Source organism: Rutilus rutilus, assembly GCF_951802725.1.
Source record: "Rutilus rutilus genome assembly, chromosome: 23".
NCBI classification, from domain to species: Eukaryota; Metazoa; Chordata; class Actinopteri; order Cypriniformes; family Leuciscidae; genus Rutilus; species Rutilus rutilus.
This window is the reverse complement of record NC_140233.1, coordinates 25,531,238-25,551,724: the sequence shown is the minus strand read 5'-3', so window position 1 is coordinate 25,551,724 and position 20,487 is coordinate 25,531,238. Positions and strand designations below refer to the sequence as shown.

Genomic DNA, 20,487 nt, shown 5'->3' with positions numbered 1-20,487 from the left:
ATTTTCTTAGACTAAACTTCTCTTATTCTCTGCCAATAGCCTGATGCATACATCAAGTATTGACTTTACATCATTTTCAAAACTTTGCATTTGCAATCATTTTTAAAGGGGTCATTGACATGGGAAATAAAAATTACCTTGATCTTTTGACATATCAGAGGTCTTTGTACCATTTAAACATCCTTTAAGATTCATAGCTTAAAACAACATCCTCAGTACCAAACGAGAATTTGAGAACCACCGACTGTAGCCGAAGCACAAGACACTCATTCAGTCTTTCCCAAGGCTCATTTTAAATGTATATTTCTGGTAATCCATAACCTGGTCTCATGAGAACAAAATATATCATTTTGGATCTAACAGCATCCAACACATCACACACCAGAACACTCAAGGAGCTCATAGTCCAGGAGTTCAACAGGATAGATGTGAAAACGTGTTGTAAACTTAATTTTAAACTTAACTTAAAATAATTCATTTAAAAATGAAAATTCTGTCATCATTTACTCACCCTCAAGTTGTTTCAAACCTGTATGAATTTCTTTTTTCTTCTGAACTCAATAGAAGATATTTTGAAGAATGTTGGTAACCAGACAGTTGAAGGCAGCCATTGATTTCCATAGTATTTGTTTTCCTACTATGGAAGTAAATGGGGAATGGAGAAATATCTTCCTTTGTGTTCAGCACAAGAAAGAAATTCATACAGGTTTGAAACAACTTGAGGGTGAGTGAATAATGATGGAATTTTCATTTTTGGGTGAACTATCCCTTTAATGCCAAGAAGGTCATAGCAGTATATTAAAAGCTATGGAGGACATACGGTGTACTAGAATATTACATGTTTGTTGAATATAATCAAGGGCGTACTAATTTTTGCATCCCTTCATTAAAGCTAAATTGGCTGATTTACTTATTTCACAGATACTGATGACATATCTTTCTCTGTTTTTATTAAGTATATGTTTAATACATTTACATTTTGTCATGTTTTCATGAAATGTTAAAGTGATCACTAAGAAGTTTCAGATATGCTCATTCATGATGAGTGCTGTAAATGATCTCATCCGGGAGAAGTGTAACGCTGAGATCTGTCCTCCAGATGGCGCTGCCAGTACCTCTTTGTGTCGGGTGCGTTCGGTCTCCGGCGGCGTGGCCTCGACGCTCAATGATGACGAGCTGGACATGGATGAGCGTCTACTGCTGCAATCAGACGGCGGAGGAGAGCGACTCGGAGACTAGAGAGAGAGAGAGAGAGAGAGAAAGGGGGGGGAGAGAGGGGGGGAGAGAGGGGGAGAGAGGGAGAGAGAGAGAGAGAGAGAGAGAGAGAGAGGGGGGGAGAGAGGGGGAGAGAGGGAGAGAGGGGGAGAGAGGGAGAGAGGGGGAGAGGGAGAGAGAGAGAGAGAGAGAGAGAGAGGGGGAGAGGGATAGAGAGAGAGAGAGAGAGAGAGAGAGAGAGAGGGGGAGAGAGAGAGAGAGAGAGAGAGAGAGAGAGAGAGAGAGAGAAGGGGATTTGGAAATGGAGAGAATGGTTAGATCTGTTGCTGAAAGACTTTCTCTGTAAAGATTCTGTAGAGTTTTTCCAGTCAACTGAACGTGTTTCTCTGTTGCTCAAGGCATTTTGAAACTTGTCAGAATGGGTTCATCGGTTGAGACACGGATGAGTGGCGAAACAATGTCTAGAACGGGGTTTCCAAAGGGGTTTGTGAGGGAACTGCAGGGGGTTTGTGACACGATGAAACACTAAGAATTATATTAAATGCAAAAGTTTAATAAATAAATAGGGCTGGACGATAATTGCGATTATAGCATTCCAGCATTTCACCAGTATACTACCAAAATAAAAGCTTGAGGGTTCAAGTTTGGGAACCCTTGGTCAAGAGAAACACATCCAAATGACAAGAACTAACTTTACTACACATTTAAATAATTAGTTTGAATTTTAAGCTCACCTCAAATCCACTTTCCCTTTTACTGGAGTCATGGTGTTTGCGCTCCAACAATGACAGAATCTGCAACACAGATCATTTCAATAGTTTACGAAATTCTCTGCTGAAAATAAAACACCTGGACACCACTGGGCTGCGTTCTAGCTCTCCATGACCTTCCCTCGCTAACTTTCCTCAGTCCCGTTCACTCAGATGAGTGTCCACTACTGGCGGACCCTTGCAGTGTGTTGAACGTCCTAAGCCCTTGATCACTTGAATCCGCTATGGAGCTGATATATTATTTACTCTTTTTCTCCTGAAAAATGTGTTTAATACTGCATTCTATATGTATATAGGTGTGTTTGGGTTGTTTTAAATAAAATAAAAAATTATAATTAATATATCATAGAGTAGTGTGTGGTGGTGGTAAATAAACACTATATGCTGTGACGTCACAATCGCGTTGCAGTGTGGTATATGGAGCTGCCTGAAGTGTACATATAAAGTAGACTCGTTCCCGCGGTCAACATCGATGGGTTGTCCATATAAACTTCCCTCGTCCACTTCACCAAGTGGAACACACTTCAAAATGGCGACGGAGATTCCCCCGAGGGGAAGACAGTGCTTAGGGAAGTTTGTGAATGCGTGTCTGAAAGTGGAGTGGAACGCAGCCCTGGTCTAGACTGTGCGCAAACCTAACCTTGGAGTTGAGGGCACAGTGTAATGGAGTCTCCTTGGCTTTGTTATGGATGAGCGTTGATGCTCCATTCTCCAGGAGCACTTCCATGATGCCCTCGTAACCCCAGCGAGCGGCGATGTGGAGCGGCGTGTCTCCCTTATCATTCTGAACGTTCAGTCGACAGGAGTGCAGGTCGAAGTACACCAGCGCCTTCACACACTGACACACACATTTACATCAAGAATGAAATACCTACATTACATACACCATCAGTTTTACCACTACACATTCACAAATGTAGTTAGTTAAATATAATGATGTGTCACAATTAAAAGAAAGTAAAACTACTATGTACTGTGTCTTACATCTTCGTGTCCGTACATGCAGGCCAGGTGTAGAGGAGTGTTTCCACTGTTATCCTGAGCATCTGTGTTTGCCTTATAATCCAAGAGCAGCAGCTACAAGAGCAAATGTGAAGATCGATGAAACAACAGATAAGCGACAATGCACAGGAGTTTTATGAAATATGATGAGACTTATTATGATGCCCTAACGCTTGTGAAGAGACAGCGCCAACTCCAGCGAAGACTTCAGATGACAAACTCTGAATCAACATGCACCAATGCTACAGTTTTCTATATGTCCTAATCATTTGTTAACAAACATGGATTCATTACTTTACTGAGTTCATTGTTTCTGCCTTAAAGCAACACTAAGGAACTTTTCCTCTGCGGTCCCCCTACAGGTTGGAAGCGGAATTGTCCATTACTGCTATCATAAATCATTTAGCCTAACGCAGCTGTTTATCCAGCACCGGCTTTGGAATGAACGATGTCCACAGACAAGGTAGAGTATGACGCATGATTTTATGAAAGTATGATGTATTGCGACATCAGAAACGAAGAAAAAAACAAAATAAATGACTATTGTAACGCTTGCCGTAAAGCAAGTCAAATTTGTAGTTTTCTTACGTCTCATTAGAACTACAGAAACGCGACCCAATCTGGCAATCTTACATAGTGTGTTTATAGCAGATAAAGGACCGCAAAGCGGAGGCATAAGTGCCTTTCACCCTGTTACGACTTGATGAACCACTGAAACGAATTTGGAAACATTATTTTAAGGTAACATTTTTTACATAGTGTTGCTTTAAATTAATACATTATTAGCTAACTGTGTGATTTGAACATAACTTGGACACAATCACCTCTGATAACAGATCACTCTAAATTGTAATGCAGACATGCATTTTCTGTCCCAATATTGGAAAATAATCTAACATGTGAGATACTAGGAACTAACTATACAGTTGTGTTACTCTGCTCATCAGAGCTACATAACTACAAGACAGTTATTGACACACGCTATGTTGAGCTCTGACCGTGACTCCCTGGTAGCCCTTCTGGCAGGAGAAGTGTAGCGGTGTGAGGGCATGGTAATCGGTGGCATTCACCACCGCTCCCTTCGACACCAGCAAGTCAATCAGCAGAGACTGACCTGGTCACAAGCACAACACAGTCACAACATTTATTGGTCAACTCCGTGTGAAATCTACAGATTCAAAAATACTACAACAAAATTTACCCCATTATAACATCTATCATGTGAAAAATCTAAAACAAAGACAAAAAAACCAAAACACAAACACAATCCTCACCACAAATAGCAGCAACATGTAGAGGAGTATAGCCTCGGTCATCCCGAGAGAATGGAGTGACTATGGACGGGTCGTTTAATCTCCTGAACCAAGAAAAAACAAGAAAGACAAGCAAAGCAAGACTTTAACATTTAATTAGGCAAAGGACATTCATCACTTTGTGGTGGTCATCAGCCCAACATATTGTCATTACGGTCTCAAAATTAATTTGATAACGAAATTAAAGAGCTGTGATAAAGATTGTAGTGTTAAAGGGGATATATGTAAGAATGTTTATGTATTAATCACCTTTTATTGCCAATGTGAACAAGAACTAATGAAAAAACTAAAAAAGTCCTTCCCTGACTTCCTAGGTTGTGTATGAAAGCCTGTAGACTGATTTTTATGTGAAGGACTCGAATGCTTATACAATGTTCAGGATAATGCTGAAAGAGCCATTCTGTAATGTCAATCTATCACGCAAGGAAAAGGGATTCATTCAAACTATAGTCTCACATAGCCAGTCTATATAGTCTATCGTCTATAATCAAACTATCATAACAGTGTAATTTTAATGACCTCATCTGTCGACATGATTCCGGTGAATTGCAGAGCTGTATCCGCATCACTATGATCAGATGCTTTCTGAACTGCTGTTTTTGTTGTGTTTATGTTGTTATTGAGAAGAAAGCATAAAGCACATATTCACATATTGTATGTGATATTCATTAACAGTATATCGCTGCAAAAGGTATTTACAACTTCTTTTTACTTCTAAGCAAAGAACGAAGACCTTCGTCGTGGACCTTGAATCACGTTCAGTCTCTTGTACGTTACGTGTGCATGAGCCGTGAGTTGCAAGCTGCATTTCACTCAAGTGTCACCGGTATAACAAGGGTTTCTGAATTCTACAAATACTCTTTAGATAACATTTTCCCCGTTCACACAGATCCGCACAAACGACTAAAAATGCTGTATTCTGTATGCCAGGCCTTTAGGTGGCGATGTCACTTTGTAAAGAAAAACTATAGACTGAACACGTTATAAGCATTTTATGATGCCACCATTTTCACCAATCACATTTTTGTAGTTTACACTGAGACAATAACAGTATAATTTTTATAAGTTTTGAAACACTTTGAAACCCGTTTTCAAAAGTTTGTCTTCAGGCCCCCAAAAGGCCATTGTAAAGGAATGGCCAAAACGCATAAGGTTTTAGTTGAAAACGGTGTCGTGTAAACGACTTTAGACCCTCAAGATCAGGTATTTGGTGTTTAAAAGGCATTTATGCAAACTTTCAGATCACTTCAAAAGCTTCTCTGCATTTGTTCTGTGTGATAAATATGTTTGCTAGTCTGTCAGTACTGACCCTGAGATGTGGAGGTCACAGGCGTCACAGGAACACAGTGGGTGGCATAACTTCTTCCCGTCCTCCTCACTCTCGCTTTCACTCAGCAAACGCTGAACCTCGACCTCATTTCCGCTCACAATGTACTGCCCACACACACACACACACACACTTAGAATTAATGCATTACTGCTAATGCGCTCATAAATCATATATTTATTTAATCAAGAACCAATTTGAGACACTTGTCTTGTGCATCTAAACTAGAATAAAAATGTACTTCCTGTTCTCGAGTCAACCAAAAATAAGGCAGAAAAACAGCCAATGGTGCTCACCTCAAAGAGCTGATCTGTAGGTGTTGCATTCTGGGACAGCAGGTCCACCTTCTCTCTGAAAGACAGCCTGTCTCTTGACCCCTGTGGACCACAGCACACATTCACCAACCAAGACATTGCCTCAGAATCCTGGGATTAAGTATTCTTCTTTAAGGGAACATGGGGTGCTGTTGAGTACTGGGTCAAATACTGGGCCTGGTGCCTGAAAGTGTTCAGCTTCAAACCCTGCAGTGGTTGATCAAGGGACTTCCAAAAATTCTAACCAATTGCTCGTATAAAAAGTTAAATTAATTAACGTTAATCTTTCTATTTAAATGTTCCTTGCACAACACTATTTTTTTTACTTGGAATATAGTGTAATAGTAATATGAGCTAATTATAAGATACTTTCATGGTGTTGTTTGGTTATTTTTGGAGCTTGACAGCATTTGTTCCCATTCGCTTGCATTTAGAAGTTGGCGATACGACCACAATCTTTGAGTAATTTTACTTATAATAATACTAATACAAATATGACTAATGTTATTTCACGATAACAACATATGACGTTGTTTTTGCTTGAATTTAGGTTGTTACAATATCAACACTTATGATACCATTGAAAGTACATAATTTTTGACACCAATTTCAATATCAGCAAAAACAAATACAAGCCTGAGGGCTGGGTATTAACATTTCACGATTCAATTCAATTTAGATTTGCAATCTTCAATTTAATTTGGATCTGGATTCAAATTGATTTGATATAGATTCATTTGGAGATTCACAGTAGTGGCCAAAAGTGATGTTCAGAGGATATTTTTTTAATCAAATGTTGGGTCAACTTCATCATAATTAGAAACCGAACCATAACTTGACTGTCTCAAGCACTGTGTTTGCTCTTACCAGAGGGCTCTGGGTGAGGTTCCCCTGGCGGATGTACTCCACAGCAGCCTCAAACGAGCTCAGATAGTAACTCAGATCATCCTTACTGGAGTTGCGGAAGCGGAAGTTCTTTATATAACTCAGATTTGCCATCCTGAAGAAAAAGTCAGATTATCAATATTGTGCATATATAATTAATGCAATCCACAGATTGGTAAATACATTAATTTAAAGGCACACTATGTAATTTTTCACCACTAGAGGTCGCTTATTCAAAACAAAGGCGTAGCTTGATGACACCTTGATTTGGCGGGTTCATGGGAGTTGATGTCTTCACCTCTACAGCCAGTTGAGAATACGACGGGACTCGGACAGAAATCATATTCATGGATGACCGGTAATGTATTAAAGATTAATTAACATTGCGAAAGCCATTGGAGCGGAACGAGGTGCTGGAGCGAATGCTAATGAGAGACGAGCGCGACACACGTCTCGAGAACAGTGGAACTTTTATGATGTCGCAGACCGCTTGCATATGTGTGGTAACACAGCGCTGTTTTATCATATTAGATACTTTTGAGTAGGGATGGGTATCGTTAAGGTTTTAACGGTATTACTACTCTTACCGATACTCCTTATCGATCCGGTACTTTAACGGTATTCTTATCGGTTCTTTTTGTTACATAAAAAATGTATATTGCTTTATATTTTGAAATGTAAAATAAATATCTATAGCAAAAGAAAAAGCAATGCTTTAACAAAACAAATAAAACATATGTTATGCAGAAGGGTGCAGGCTTTTGTGTTTATACAGAAGACATAGGACACCAAAAACAAAGTACAAACACATGGTCAAACAAACAAAAAGTATACAATAAAACAAATATACAAATTATATACCCAGTGCTTTAATTTCAGTGATGTCTATACTGACATTACTGTTCAGGAGTAATATGGGCTAAAAAGACCTCTAATAAAGTCAGATGTAAAATAACACTGCATAGTTTATCATAGATAGATTAAAGCTTATAAAAGCCAAAATTATTTATTCAAGAGCTGCGACTAATTTCCTCTTCGCCTTTTGTTGTTTGATTCACATTAATGGAGCAATCGTCAGCAGGTTTATTAGACTGCTGCCTCTTTAAGACCAAATGCAGATCTAATCATTATTACGCATCATATTTTCTCTATTAACGCCCATTTAAGACATAAACTGTATTTAAGTGAATAAACTGTTTAAGTGAATCTCCAAGACGGCCATTTTGACATATGTGATCGTTTAGATGCGCACACAAAGCCCAAAATATACGTTGCTTGTCTTGTTGCGGTGTTTCGGAGCGCGCGCCACATTTGGAACAGCGTCTATTGCGTCAATTTAGGTACTTTTAATAGCCTTTTATTATCAAACGCGTCCCGCAGTTTAGCAACAGTATAGACTACATTTTACAACAATCACCGATCGTGCAGATTCTGACGTTATGTTTGGGTTTTAGGGAGAAATGACAGCGCACCGCTGTGAAGGGAAGGAAGTTTTATAATCATTGGAAGCCAAAATCTAAATCAAAAATAAAATTAGTTTAATATCAAAGATCTAAAGTGTAACCGTTTGAATGTTTAGTTCTGTCCTCATCGTCACTCATTAAGCAGGGCTGTTGTGTTGTGCGCGCCGTGGCTCTGCGTGAAAGAGCGCTCTCTCTCTCTCTCACACACACACACTCTCTCTCTTTAACAAAAATGCATCACAGACAAATGGTTCAGTATTATTATATATAGAAGTGGCTGGCGAGATTAAATTTGCAAGAAAATAATTTCTTAATAGCAATAATAAATAGCACGTGTACTTTCTTAATTTCTCCAGTACCGACAGCAGAACCGATAACGTCCGAGCTTATCGATCCAGCGGTCTTTCATAATTCAGCACCGGGGCCCGTTTAATACCGGGTTTCGGTACCCACCCCTACTTTTGAGTGTGTTTGAAGTTGTTATAATGCTGTTACTGTGCGTTCACTCTGCGGCTGCTATATGAGACACTTGTTGCACACTGCGGTGAGCTAGATCATTATTAGGAATGGCAAAACAGGGTACTCGCGATATTTAAACAAAGACTAACTGTGTTGAGCTTATATATAATAATGATTAGGTTTCTGTCAATTAATGTATCCAAACAGTTGCTCACCTGTCTAACAAAACACATTATATAGCATCTTTGGTGTTTCCATGAAATCGACGGTAACGCGGGTATGATTCTTAGAAACATTTGGGATAATGCAAGAACACAAATCAACAAAATTTATAACATTGTTCTAGTGGTTTTTGGATATTTTGATCCAAAAATCTTACATAGTGTGCCTTTAACAATCACAACAATGATCCAGAAAACATAACACTCACCAATTAGGAATTTCAGTTTTGATTAGCAAGTAGAGAATGACTGACAGAAGATCATCAGCACACATGGCCTCAATGCTCACCGCTGAAAGAGACAGACAATCATCATCAGCTTTTTAAATGTGTAAAATCTTACTCTACACATGAGAAAGATAGAGTCACATGTTCAGTCCACCAGATTGCTACACTAAGTGCTTCTCGTGAAGAACCACAGCCATGGTATTGGCAGTGACAAAGTTTGTTGCTTCAGTATTTGTAGAATATATTGTCACATCTTTCTATGGTTTACTGGAAAACAATGTTTATTTTATTATTATTATTATTATTATTTATTTTTTACTGGGCTTTTATTGGCAAAAACATATGCAAAGACTCAATATTTAAAGTGTTGACCCTTCTTCATAACCTCTGCAATTCACTCGACATCACTGGATATCAGCTCCTTACTGATGCCGATCCATTCATGCCTCAGTGCCCGGAGTTGATCACAGTTTGCGGGCTTCTACTCGTCCACTCGCCTTACATGGATCATCACCAAATTGCTCCTGGATCGTTGGGATCGTTGGGCTTCTGCAGGACGTTTTGATGCCATTCTTTATTCCTGGCAGTGTTTTTGGGTGAATTGTGAGAGAGCCCACACCGTCGGATGAAAAGCAACCCCACATATGGATGGTCTCAGGATGCATCACTCTCGGCACAGAACAGGACTCATGGTAGCGTTCACCTTTTCTTCCCCTGATGTCCCAAACATTCAGAAGAGGGCTTCATCAGAGAAAATAACTTTGCACTAGTCTTCTGTTGTCTAATCCTTGTACTTCCAGCAACATTTCATTCTGTTCTTCCTTGTGCTTCCTTGCTGCTCTTCTTGCTACCAGGCCAATGTCCAAAAGTCTTGGCCTCACTAGCGCATTTCCATTACCCTTCAAATTTTGCAAATTGAAATTGTGAATTGAAAATACAGCCAATGGAAAGACGTCAATTTCGCAAAAACTCCCATATATTGCAAAAAAGTTTCTACACTCGCATGGTGTTTTTTCAGGCAATCCGAAAAAGGAATATTTCGCAAAACTGCAATGGAAACAGATTTACAGTCACCTGACGTACAGACCAGTCATTCTTTAAAAAAGCGCGGTATGTTTGAACAGAAGACGAGAGAGTGCTTTATTCAAATCATAAAAGACAAAATAAATACGGGAATACTGGATTCTAAACAACAAAGAAATGCCCCAATTTATCAAGAGCTTGAAGCAGATATGAGGGAGAAACACCCAGAAACACCTCATATGTGCCGATCCCAGTATAAGGGTCTTTCATGTTTGGATACACGCCTATGTCTCCTTCCATTAAAGATAATGGCTAGAGCGGTGGCTGAGAAATATATAAACCTACCAACATTCATCGCCATGATTTTTGTAATGATTATCGCCAGAGGAAAAATTTAGTTTTAGTCGCATAACATCGGTTAATGGAAACGGCGTCATTTCACAATAGTTTTTTAACGACATTTAGAAAATATCACAAACGTTTTGCGCAAATCTGTAATGGAAACGCGGCTACTGTGTGTTCAGACTCTCTCACACTCTTCTGCTCAGTAGGAGACGGTCCTGGTACTTGAAGGACACTCTGGGTCATCCTGAAGCCTCCTCCACTGCAGGTGAACCTCTTTCCTTGAGGCTCTTGATGATCCAGTTAATGGTTCTTTCAGGTGCAATATTCTTTGAATGATGGCAATGAAAGCAATGATGGCTGCTCGTCGTTCTTTGGAGGGAACCATTGCTAACACAAGAACACAATGATTGGAAGCACTTCTTCCCTCCTTTAATAGCGATCAGTCTGCTCTTATAATCCACATTGTGGTTTCACCTGACTAGAACTTGTTCACACTTTCTCATGTGCTGACGATGAATAGTGAAATGATGTTAGCTGGTCATTTTGTGCCAAGGACAAAAAACAGTGAAATTTGAGAGGCTTTTTTTTGTGCCAATGAAGCTTTTTGCAATTCTTTAAAATGCACCTGGTCACTCTGCACAATAATCTAGAAACAATGGAAATCAACACCACAACAACTGAAGAAGCAAACTTTGCAAAACACAACATTTCTGTCACTCCAAATTAGTGTTGCACAATGTACCGACACTAGTAAGGTATTGTGATACCCTGCCTTTTTAAAAACAATATGATTCATAATTTTACGAGTATCGGTACTTTAAAAATAACAGGGTTTTAATAAGAGTCATATTTCCTGGGTTGTGTCGACGCGTGGTAGTGAAATATGTCTAAATTCAGCAGTTTCATGGCGGCCTCAGATCAGAAGTTTGGGTGGAGCTGACGATCGCCTATCCCGCCCCAACAACTAACCATAACTTCACCAATCACCATAACTAGAAGCTCCACCATAACAAATGCCCAACCCCACCTCACCATTAAACCTAACCTTAAAAGATGCTATAATCTCCAGCCTGACTGCTGGTCTTAAACTGCTGGTCTGGCGCTGCTGTCCTGAGACTGCGGTGTTGTATGGCTCTGCGGTTCTGCGGTTGGTTAGTATTGTAACTTTATATATCTGCACAGTGCAAGACTGCTTAAAGTTACTGACATGTTAGAGTGATAAATAAACGGGACACGCTCAATTTTAAAAAGAGTTAAGCACAATAAAAAAGAACTCAATGCAATCACATACCCGAAGCACGCGCACAGAAAGTCGCCTGTAACGCCTGCGATAACTTTCTAAATCCTTAATGCTTTAAAAAAATGTAATGCAATTAATGCAAATAAGTCACAAAAGAATGTGAAGCTGCGTCATTAATGCAATTTACGTCAAGCAAGATTATCTCAGAAGTCTTGAGTTTATCACACTGAGCATCACAGTGTAACCCTGCTAGGAGGAACTTTCCATTTCTAACCCTTTAACCCGATTCTGCTTATCTGTGTTGTGATCTGACCATTCAAAGCCCTGAAACTCAGTGATTTTCAGTGATCCAGTAATCGAATTCATTCAAACAATCAGTCCAAAACAGCGCTAATGTAAAGAAGGCCCGGCTGATCCTCAGAGAGAATAGAGACTCACATTGCAGTACATCCGCGTTGTTTCCACACACACCCAGGATAATGTTGGATTTGTAATGTGTACGTAGCTGTGTTTAGTAATCGTAGGTTTATGCTGTTAAGGCGTCTGATTTTTTATTTTTTTTGCCGTCTCCTCATGATCCCGTTCGGGATCGCATTTTGACTCGTCTAAAATGAAGCTCTTTGTTGTAGCTCTGTACACATACTATAAAATGTGAAATCTGTAAAGGTTTTTTTTATTTTTTTCAGTAATGTTTTTTCATGGGTGCTATAAATGTATCATATAATATAATTATATGGACTTCTTATATTATTCCGTTATTTGATGTCCTTTTGGAGTCTCCAAGTGTCCTTGAAGCTTGCAGAAAACACAGTTTTGTGAGAATCACCCTTCAATTTGATTGTTTACTTTGCTGGATAGCATGGAACAAGGTAACTGGCTAATGCTTAATTTCACGATAAGTGTGCGATTAATCACAACAAAAGTGTCATTGATCTGATAAAAAAATAAAATAAAATAAATAAATAAATATATATATATATATATATATATATATATATATTTTTTTTTTTTTTGATTCATTTATTCAATTTATGTAATATTATTTACTTTAACACTACTAAATAGACCTGCATCTGAAAAAAAACAAAGCACTGTTTATTTAATTTGTCTGTTTTATTGTATTTTTCCTATTGTTTGTTACTTGCATCTATGTTCTTATTATTAATAACTAAGATAAATAAAACAACAAAAATAACTATATCATGATATATATATATGATCTATTTTGTGACAAGTGAATGTTTTCTTCATCCGAGTTTAACAAGGCAATTGAGGTCAATAATAACAGTTTAATCTGGTTTTATCCTTTCAGCCAAGTTACCAATGTTGCAAAGATCTATATATTACCTGTAGGCTTGGCTGTATCATAGACGACTGGTGTGATTTTATTTATTTATTTGTTTTTAAGGGGAGGGAATGCTCAAAAAAAGCAGGGCAGGGACATACAATAGTTAAAGAGATTTAATTATTTATTATAATTGACCAAAATGTTCTAAATAAAATCTTTCCTGAAGAAAAGAAGCATTGAAACATGTATAAAAATGGAAAGAACATCCTGTGCCTGTTTTTCTGTCTGCCTTCAGTGCCCTGTTATGGCAAAATTGAGAAAATGACTTAACAAGCTGTTTGACAAACAGACATTAGGATAGCATTCCTCTAGTTTACACACACTGGAAGTGTTGCTGCTCTGCTGCATGGAAACTAGGATCTGAGGTAAAACAGAGGACTAACTGTTCATGAATGAGCGTAAACTGGCTAATCCGGTCATAAGAGCCATGCAGAACGAGATCTGTTTGCAAAAGGGAAATTTAGACAAACCTTCACACGCACACAAACACACACACACACACACACACACACACACACACACACACACACACACACACACACACACACACACACACACACACACACACACACACACACACACACACACACACACACACACACACACACACACAAAGTTCATCATTCATTTACCATGGTATTTACATGGCACTCCTAAATAGTTGCAAAAGTACCAAGGTAATACCATGAAGTGAATACGGAGTATTTTGATAGAAAGTAAGGTTTGTGGTCACAGCACCTGTATCTCGGCGTCTGGTGGACTGCATGATGGTTAAAATAACTTTCCTTATGCAGAGCAGTTTCTGCAGGGGAGACGTACAGATGTTCAGTTGACTCAATTCCCTCTTAGCCCGAAGAATATTTATACTAGGAGAGAGAGAAGTGACATGATCACTAAATAATTTAAAACTCTCTGAGTCTATTCTTTACAAAACTTAACAGTTTCTAGCACAATATTACACATTTTTTCTTCATGATTTTGCATGTCTCTGTGATATTCTGGTCTTTAAAAAATGGCGTAGGTCCTTCCTTAAATGTTACTCTATGGGATATTTCATCTGTCTGATCACTCAAAAATATCAATATTTATTAATATCATTTGGCTTAGCAGCACTTAAAGGAGCATTTCACCCATGGGAACATTAATCTTTATTGAAAGTGGGTCATATAAAATATAAAATAGGTCTGTAGCGTGAGTGGGTCCCATGAGGAAAGAGTGTTTGTAGTCTCAACCCCTCTACAAAGATATGGGACTTCCTGCTTAGGATGACGCAAAATGACGATTTTTACATCATCACAAGCAGGAACTGCAACACTGAAATCCGTATTTCTCCCGTCTCAGGGGAAAAAGAGGGAATAATGCACGACCATTCAAAAATATGACTGGGTTTCTAACGATGCAAAGCTTAATGCAAATGGGTGAAGTGTTCCTTTAAGAAAAAGACATCCATCTAGAGATAGAGCAGTTCACCTGAATTCTGACTTCACACCAAGGTCTTTCTGTTGCAGTTCCTGTAAGGATCGCGTCGTTTTATTGAAAGCTGCATCCTGTCAAGACAAACATACATTTAATACCGGAAAATAAAATTCTGCTACAGCGACGACCAGCTTTTACAGAGGCCATGTTTCTGGAAGCATTTTTACTTTTAATATTCTCCATTCAAAAGCTTCTGAAATAATGCATTAACAGACAAACCAGCCAGCTCTGAGATGACAGAGCATTACATTTAGTAACAATAATTAAAGCATAGAAAATCTGCAAAGTAAAACAAACAAAAAAAACATTCTGAATTACTGAAATCGAAAATTGAAATTTTACTCCCTGCAACAAACAAACAAACAAACAAACAAATTAAGGTGAAAGTGAGCTAATTAATGGTATGGTTGATCAGTACCCGACTTGCTTCAAGAGTCCCAACATAGCTAAAGAGTAGATCATGGATGCCATGATGGATGTACATCTGAAAACGGAGGAAAAAACAGCCTAATTAATTCTTAACTCAAGGTTACACGTTTAAAAGACAGAACACACTGTTTGGTTGTTCACTGACCTCCACTGCTTGTTTGAGTAGAGTCATCTGTATCTCCTGTCTCGCCAAAAGTCTCTGAAATGAAGACATTTTACCCAGTCAGCATCACAAGAGAGTCCGTATTAGAGAGATCCGTTCTTAAACAGCTTACCAGATGAGAGTCCCTCAACAGCCACTGAAGACATCTTGTGTAAAGGGTATTTACAGAGTCCTAAAGGATTGGGTGACAAAATAAACAATACATAGTGAGATCTAAGAAGGAATGAAGTTAAATACATGATATTGTTACTTTATTGAGGAACCAGGGGCCGGTTGCATCAGCTGTGCGCAAGTTACAACTTAGCCAAGTTTTGCCGTAAATCGTACTACTATTTATTTACACCATAGTTGTGCATTGCTCCCTGAAACGTAACTCTACGTATAAACTAAATATTAACGGAAGCCTCCGATCAGGAGTTGGAATGAAATAGACTGACTGAACTGCATCGACAAGCTCTTGTTTTTCCCGACAGACTTCAAATCTTTAGACATATGTGACCCTGGATCACAAAACCAGTCACATGTCGCACGGGTATATTTGTGGCAATAGCCAACAATACATTGTATGGGTCAAAATTATCCATTTTTCTTTTATGCCAAAAATCATTAGGATATTAAGTAAAGATCATGTTCCATGAAGATATTTTGTCAATTTCCTACTGAAAATATGTAAAACATTTATTTTTGTGAGTGAATGCAGCACAATCGCCAACATAAATGAACAACTTTAAAGGAGATTTTCTCAATGTTTCGATGTTTTGCACCCTCAGATTCCAGATTTTCAATAGTTGTATCTGTACCTATTCTAACAAACCATACATCAATGGAAAGCTTATTTCATATGCTGTATAAATCTCAATTTTTAAACATTTTGCCCATGCGACTGGTTTTGTGGTCCAGGGTCACATATATGGTAATCAGTGATGAGAACGCATTACAAGTAACTTGTAAAGTAACGCATTACTTTTAAATTTACAACAAAATACCGGAGTTACTTTTTAAGTTAAGTAACGCAAGTTTTTCCATTTATTGACTAACAGCTCTCCTGTCCTCATCTTGAGAGAGATCGTGAGTGCAGAGGTGTTGTGAACATGATGGTTATTATAGTTCTAGAATAAATGTAAGTTGGCATTTACTCATTCCACTTGCAAAAAAAAATAAATAAATAGATTCAGTATCACCCAAATGTAATAAAAACAGTGCAATGCAATCTCAGAATATTACGCAAACCTGCAATAATGTTACATTAAATATACTTTATGTATTTAATCTCACTTTATTAATGTCTTTGCTGCTGACCTTCCATGATCCACTTCAATAAGCAAACATGACTTTAGATAAACATCACATTTGTGTTTATTTTTTACATTTTTATTGCAGAAGTAAGCGTGTTGAACTGCATCCTATTCTTCTTCAATCCAGAATGGCAGAACAGCTGAAAGTTTGTTTTTATTTTATTTTTAAACTGTACACACTCTACTGTACAGGCGTGAATGTGTGTTTCCTTCAGCCTGAGGCATATTCATTTCACTTTTGGTGTGAAAGGGCCTTTACATTTGCCAAAAATAGAGCTTTTTTTTGTTATTGAAAAAAAAAAAAAAAAGAAAAAAGAAAAAAACAAGCCCAGCCCAGTAATTTAACGCATTACTTTACATAAAAAAGTATCTAAGCAATGCAATTAGTTACTTTTTTATGGAGTAGAGCAATATTGTAATTCATTACTTTTAAAATAACTTTCCCCAACACTGATGACAATGCTGACATTTACACTCGCTCATTCATAGAACATTATGGATATACTACTTAGTTAGTAGCTCTTCAACACAAATCCGTCCTAAACAATGTGTCGCTGTGTGTATCGGTCCGTATTGTGCATGTCAAATAAAATTTGTCATAAATAAATAGAAATTACTATGTTTTTTGACATCAGTATTTATTTATTGATCCTTATTAATGTCAACTACAGTTTCTGAATGCTATTTACATATAAAAAATACCTATCATGTTATTCATGATTAAGTAGTATCATATTTAATGGAAACTTATTTTTATTGTTAGTTACGTGAGGCAAAAGAAGTTAGAATGAAGGAGAAAGTGGAATTCACAGCATTTCAACACAAATTCTGCTCACATATTTGAAGGCTGCGATTGGATCATTGAGGCACCACACATATTACGCAACCACGCATTACTTACTAGCTTCGTTCTGTCTTTAGAGCAAATGGTGCAACCGAATAAAGTACAGAGTTAGTTACAAACGAGCTAGCCTCTAGTGTGGACCATTTTAAGAAAGAACTTATGAATGGCTGGTGCAACTGCAACACATATCTTGTAATACATTTCTTCAGTCACAGTAAAGTGACTCTTGTGAGGTGGTAAAGACATACACCTTTTAATGGATAGTTAAAAAAAGATGTGCTACCAGTTTGAATCAGTGTTAAACAAATCCCTGTATATTTACAGCATTAGCAGAGAGAAATTCTTTGATCTGCAAGCAAAATAAACATTATTACTGTTAATTGAATTGCTATCAAATCAAACTGAATCAGAATCTAATCGAGATCTTGTGAATCGGATTTGAATAGAATCAGGAATCTGTATTGATGACCAGCCATTGGTCTTGGAATAACGTCTAGCTCCTGGACAGGGAGATACAGAAGTTTGTAATAAGATAAAAACTGCCCCATATGTGTTCTCAATATCTATTTGTAATATTTTAATGCTACAAGACAATTCCCATTAGTATTCTTTAGGATCGCTTTCAAATAATAATATGTTCAATTCATTTGTTTTACTGTTCCCACTTCTCTTAAGGAATTATGTATGTTATCAGGCTCTGATTAAGATAAAAGCAAGATTATGAAATGTAAATCTGGGTTTGTCTCACTATGTGATGTCGTAGGCCCTTCCTCTCTTGTTCTTTGAAGGACTGACAGAAGGTGGCCACAAACTTGTCCAGTTTTTCAGCATGGCGGCCCAAGAATTCCCTTACTTCCTCGATATTCTTCAGACAGTACAGAGCAGAAACAGAACTCAACTCCTCTGCGAAAGATAAAACAAATCATCAAATTCATCGATTTTGAACAGTTGATCAAATGGAACGAATCCGTCCAGCAAACGATCCATTTACAGTAATACAACATTGGCATCTGCGACAGTTTCAGTCTGTCTTAACCAGGTACGTTCCGACAAGGTGTCAAGCAATAAATCACTAAACCTATAAATGTTAATCTACATTCTTTGTCCAAATCAGTCATTGCATGTAGACACGTTTTATCAATTGCATGGATTTAATTTTTGTACTGTTTTTCTTCTGTTTGGCTGCAATTTCATCACCTCACACAACATTTAGTTGATGCGTTGCAGTTAGGATGAAGTGTTAAAGTCCCCCTGTGGTGAAAATCCAGCTTTTACATGTTGTTTATATGTCTATGTGGTGTTTTTAATATGATTTTGCACATGGTTTGCCTTAGATTCATAAGTCGACACCATTGCTGAGTATTTTCTCCTTAAAACTGCAGTGAACCAAAGACAGTCTCAAAAACACGCTTTGAAATCGCTGGTGTTTCTGACGTCACAAACTACCTTGTAACTAGGCTTGGCACGATAGTCGGTGTTACCGGTGTTACACGGTGTTCAGTCGCAACACCGGTTTCATCACTTGCCCACCGCAGCACCACAAGAAAATCCGTATCCGTATTTTCTGTCACCAGTTGACTAGCGTTGTATGATCACGCTCAACCATTCAAGCGCGACAAAACAAGAGACCGCGCTGTGGAAGTCCTGCCTATTACACACACTTGCGCACACACGGAAAAGACGCGCGTCAGTATCGAGTTCTCTTTTCGGCCTTGAACAAAACATAACACACACAAATTATGCCAAAATGTCCGTTTTGTTGTTGCGTTTTTCATGAATAATAACGAATAATAACGAACCCACCATTCAAAACACTGTGGTTGAATCCGAAATCGCGCCCTATACCCTCAAATCGGGCGTTATTGTTCTCAATCTCAAGCAGTGAAAAATAGAGGACACTGACAACGCGCTGAAATACAGGACCGAGCAGGTAATATTTAATATGAAACAAAGTCTCAACTTTCAAATTTGGTCAGTCAAACAAAAATAAAATAGGCCTACCGTTTTTTGGCTCTTTAATGTGTCGTGACAGATTGCCTCAGTTAAAGCCAAGTTCAAATCCACCGAAGTTAATCAATAACTCTTCTGACTGCTTTGTCGCACAAAAATGGTGGAATTTGATTGGTCAATCAAACTCAATGCGAATGATGAATTGACGCTATGTAAAAAAAAAAAAAAACACGTCACTCTAACACCCCCCACCCCCACGATGAAACCGGTAATACCGGTGTTGTCACAATTCGATTAACCGGTGGGAGAATATTATCACCGTCACATCTCTACTTGTAACCAATCAGATCAACGCGTGATTGTCAACGAGCTGAGTGAGTGAGTGGAGGCGGGGCTCATTTGCATATTCATAGAACCGCGCATACTAAATGAGGCAAGGGTGTCGAGTTACATTCAAGATATTTTAAGGCATGAAGATGTTTTTTTTCAAGGAAAAAAAAGTTTAAATAAGTCATTTTGGTGATCAAAGATGAGTTTTAAGGGATACATCTATTGACTACAGGGGGACTTTAAGGTGTGGTCACTGCAAAATATTCCACACAGATTTCATTTTGTGGATTTGGATTTAAGTTTATGGAATGTTTAAGGCAAATTCACTGCATTACCAATTTAAATCTGCTTGGTTTGGAAGTGACCTCTGTGTTTCATGCATTATTACAATAATACGACTGCGCCTTTAGCTAGAACCTCTTACAAACAAATTACCAGGGCTGTGGTCAGAATCAAAGGGTCTTGTGATGCACAGTATGCTGTAGGCCTGCTCTTTCTCATTGTAGAAAGTCTCCTCAAACAGGATGGGGACAGAAGTGGGATTGGGAAACCCTGCTCCCAGGCGGACCTGGTTGTTGTCTATAGACACTTCCTGGAAGATACGCCACAGTAAAAAGCTGTTCAGTTACAGTCAGCATCCTGAAATTTAACTCTGAATGATACATGTGGGGCTTCTGCGTGATTATATGTGGGATTTTACACACCTTTCCATCTAGCGTCTGGTAACCCTGCTCAGCCGGCTGAAGCACGTATTCGTCAAACCGGGCTGCTGTAAAAGAGGCCGTCGGTAAACTTCCACAACACGGTACCAGGATCTAAAAAAAAAGAGGTTTGTAAGTTTTTAATTG

General features: G+C 38.3%; 1 protein-coding gene across 2 annotated transcripts in view; it reads right to left on the bottom strand.

Annotated features, from left to right (window-relative positions):
- The window catches only part of ankrd27 (ankyrin repeat domain 27 (VPS9 domain)), a 46,495-nt gene that overhangs the window by 14,320 nt on the left and 11,688 nt on the right, over window positions 1-20,487 (bottom strand). For both annotated transcript variants that reach the window (XM_084397105.1, XM_084397106.1), the window contains exons 3-20: window positions 20,344-20,454; window positions 20,075-20,231; window positions 18,108-18,262; window positions 15,333-15,392; window positions 15,203-15,256; window positions 15,047-15,112; window positions 14,623-14,699; window positions 13,891-14,018; window positions 9,179-9,260; window positions 6,809-6,941; window positions 5,924-6,004; window positions 5,610-5,734; window positions 4,262-4,344; window positions 3,986-4,101; window positions 2,970-3,062; window positions 2,626-2,823; window positions 1,950-2,009; window positions 1,116-1,235 (exon numbers count right to left, since the gene is read on the bottom strand). In XM_084397105.1, coding sequence (XP_084253231.1) covers window positions 1,116-1,235; window positions 1,950-2,009; window positions 2,626-2,823; window positions 2,970-3,062; window positions 3,986-4,101; window positions 4,262-4,344; window positions 5,610-5,734; window positions 5,924-6,004; window positions 6,809-6,941; window positions 9,179-9,260; window positions 13,891-14,018; window positions 14,623-14,699; window positions 15,047-15,112; window positions 15,203-15,256; window positions 15,333-15,392; window positions 18,108-18,262; window positions 20,075-20,231; window positions 20,344-20,454 — 1,899 coding nt within the window. The remainder of the gene's footprint in view (window positions 1-1,115; window positions 1,236-1,949; window positions 2,010-2,625; window positions 2,824-2,969; window positions 3,063-3,985; window positions 4,102-4,261; window positions 4,345-5,609; window positions 5,735-5,923; window positions 6,005-6,808; window positions 6,942-9,178; window positions 9,261-13,890; window positions 14,019-14,622; window positions 14,700-15,046; window positions 15,113-15,202; window positions 15,257-15,332; window positions 15,393-18,107; window positions 18,263-20,074; window positions 20,232-20,343; window positions 20,455-20,487) is intronic.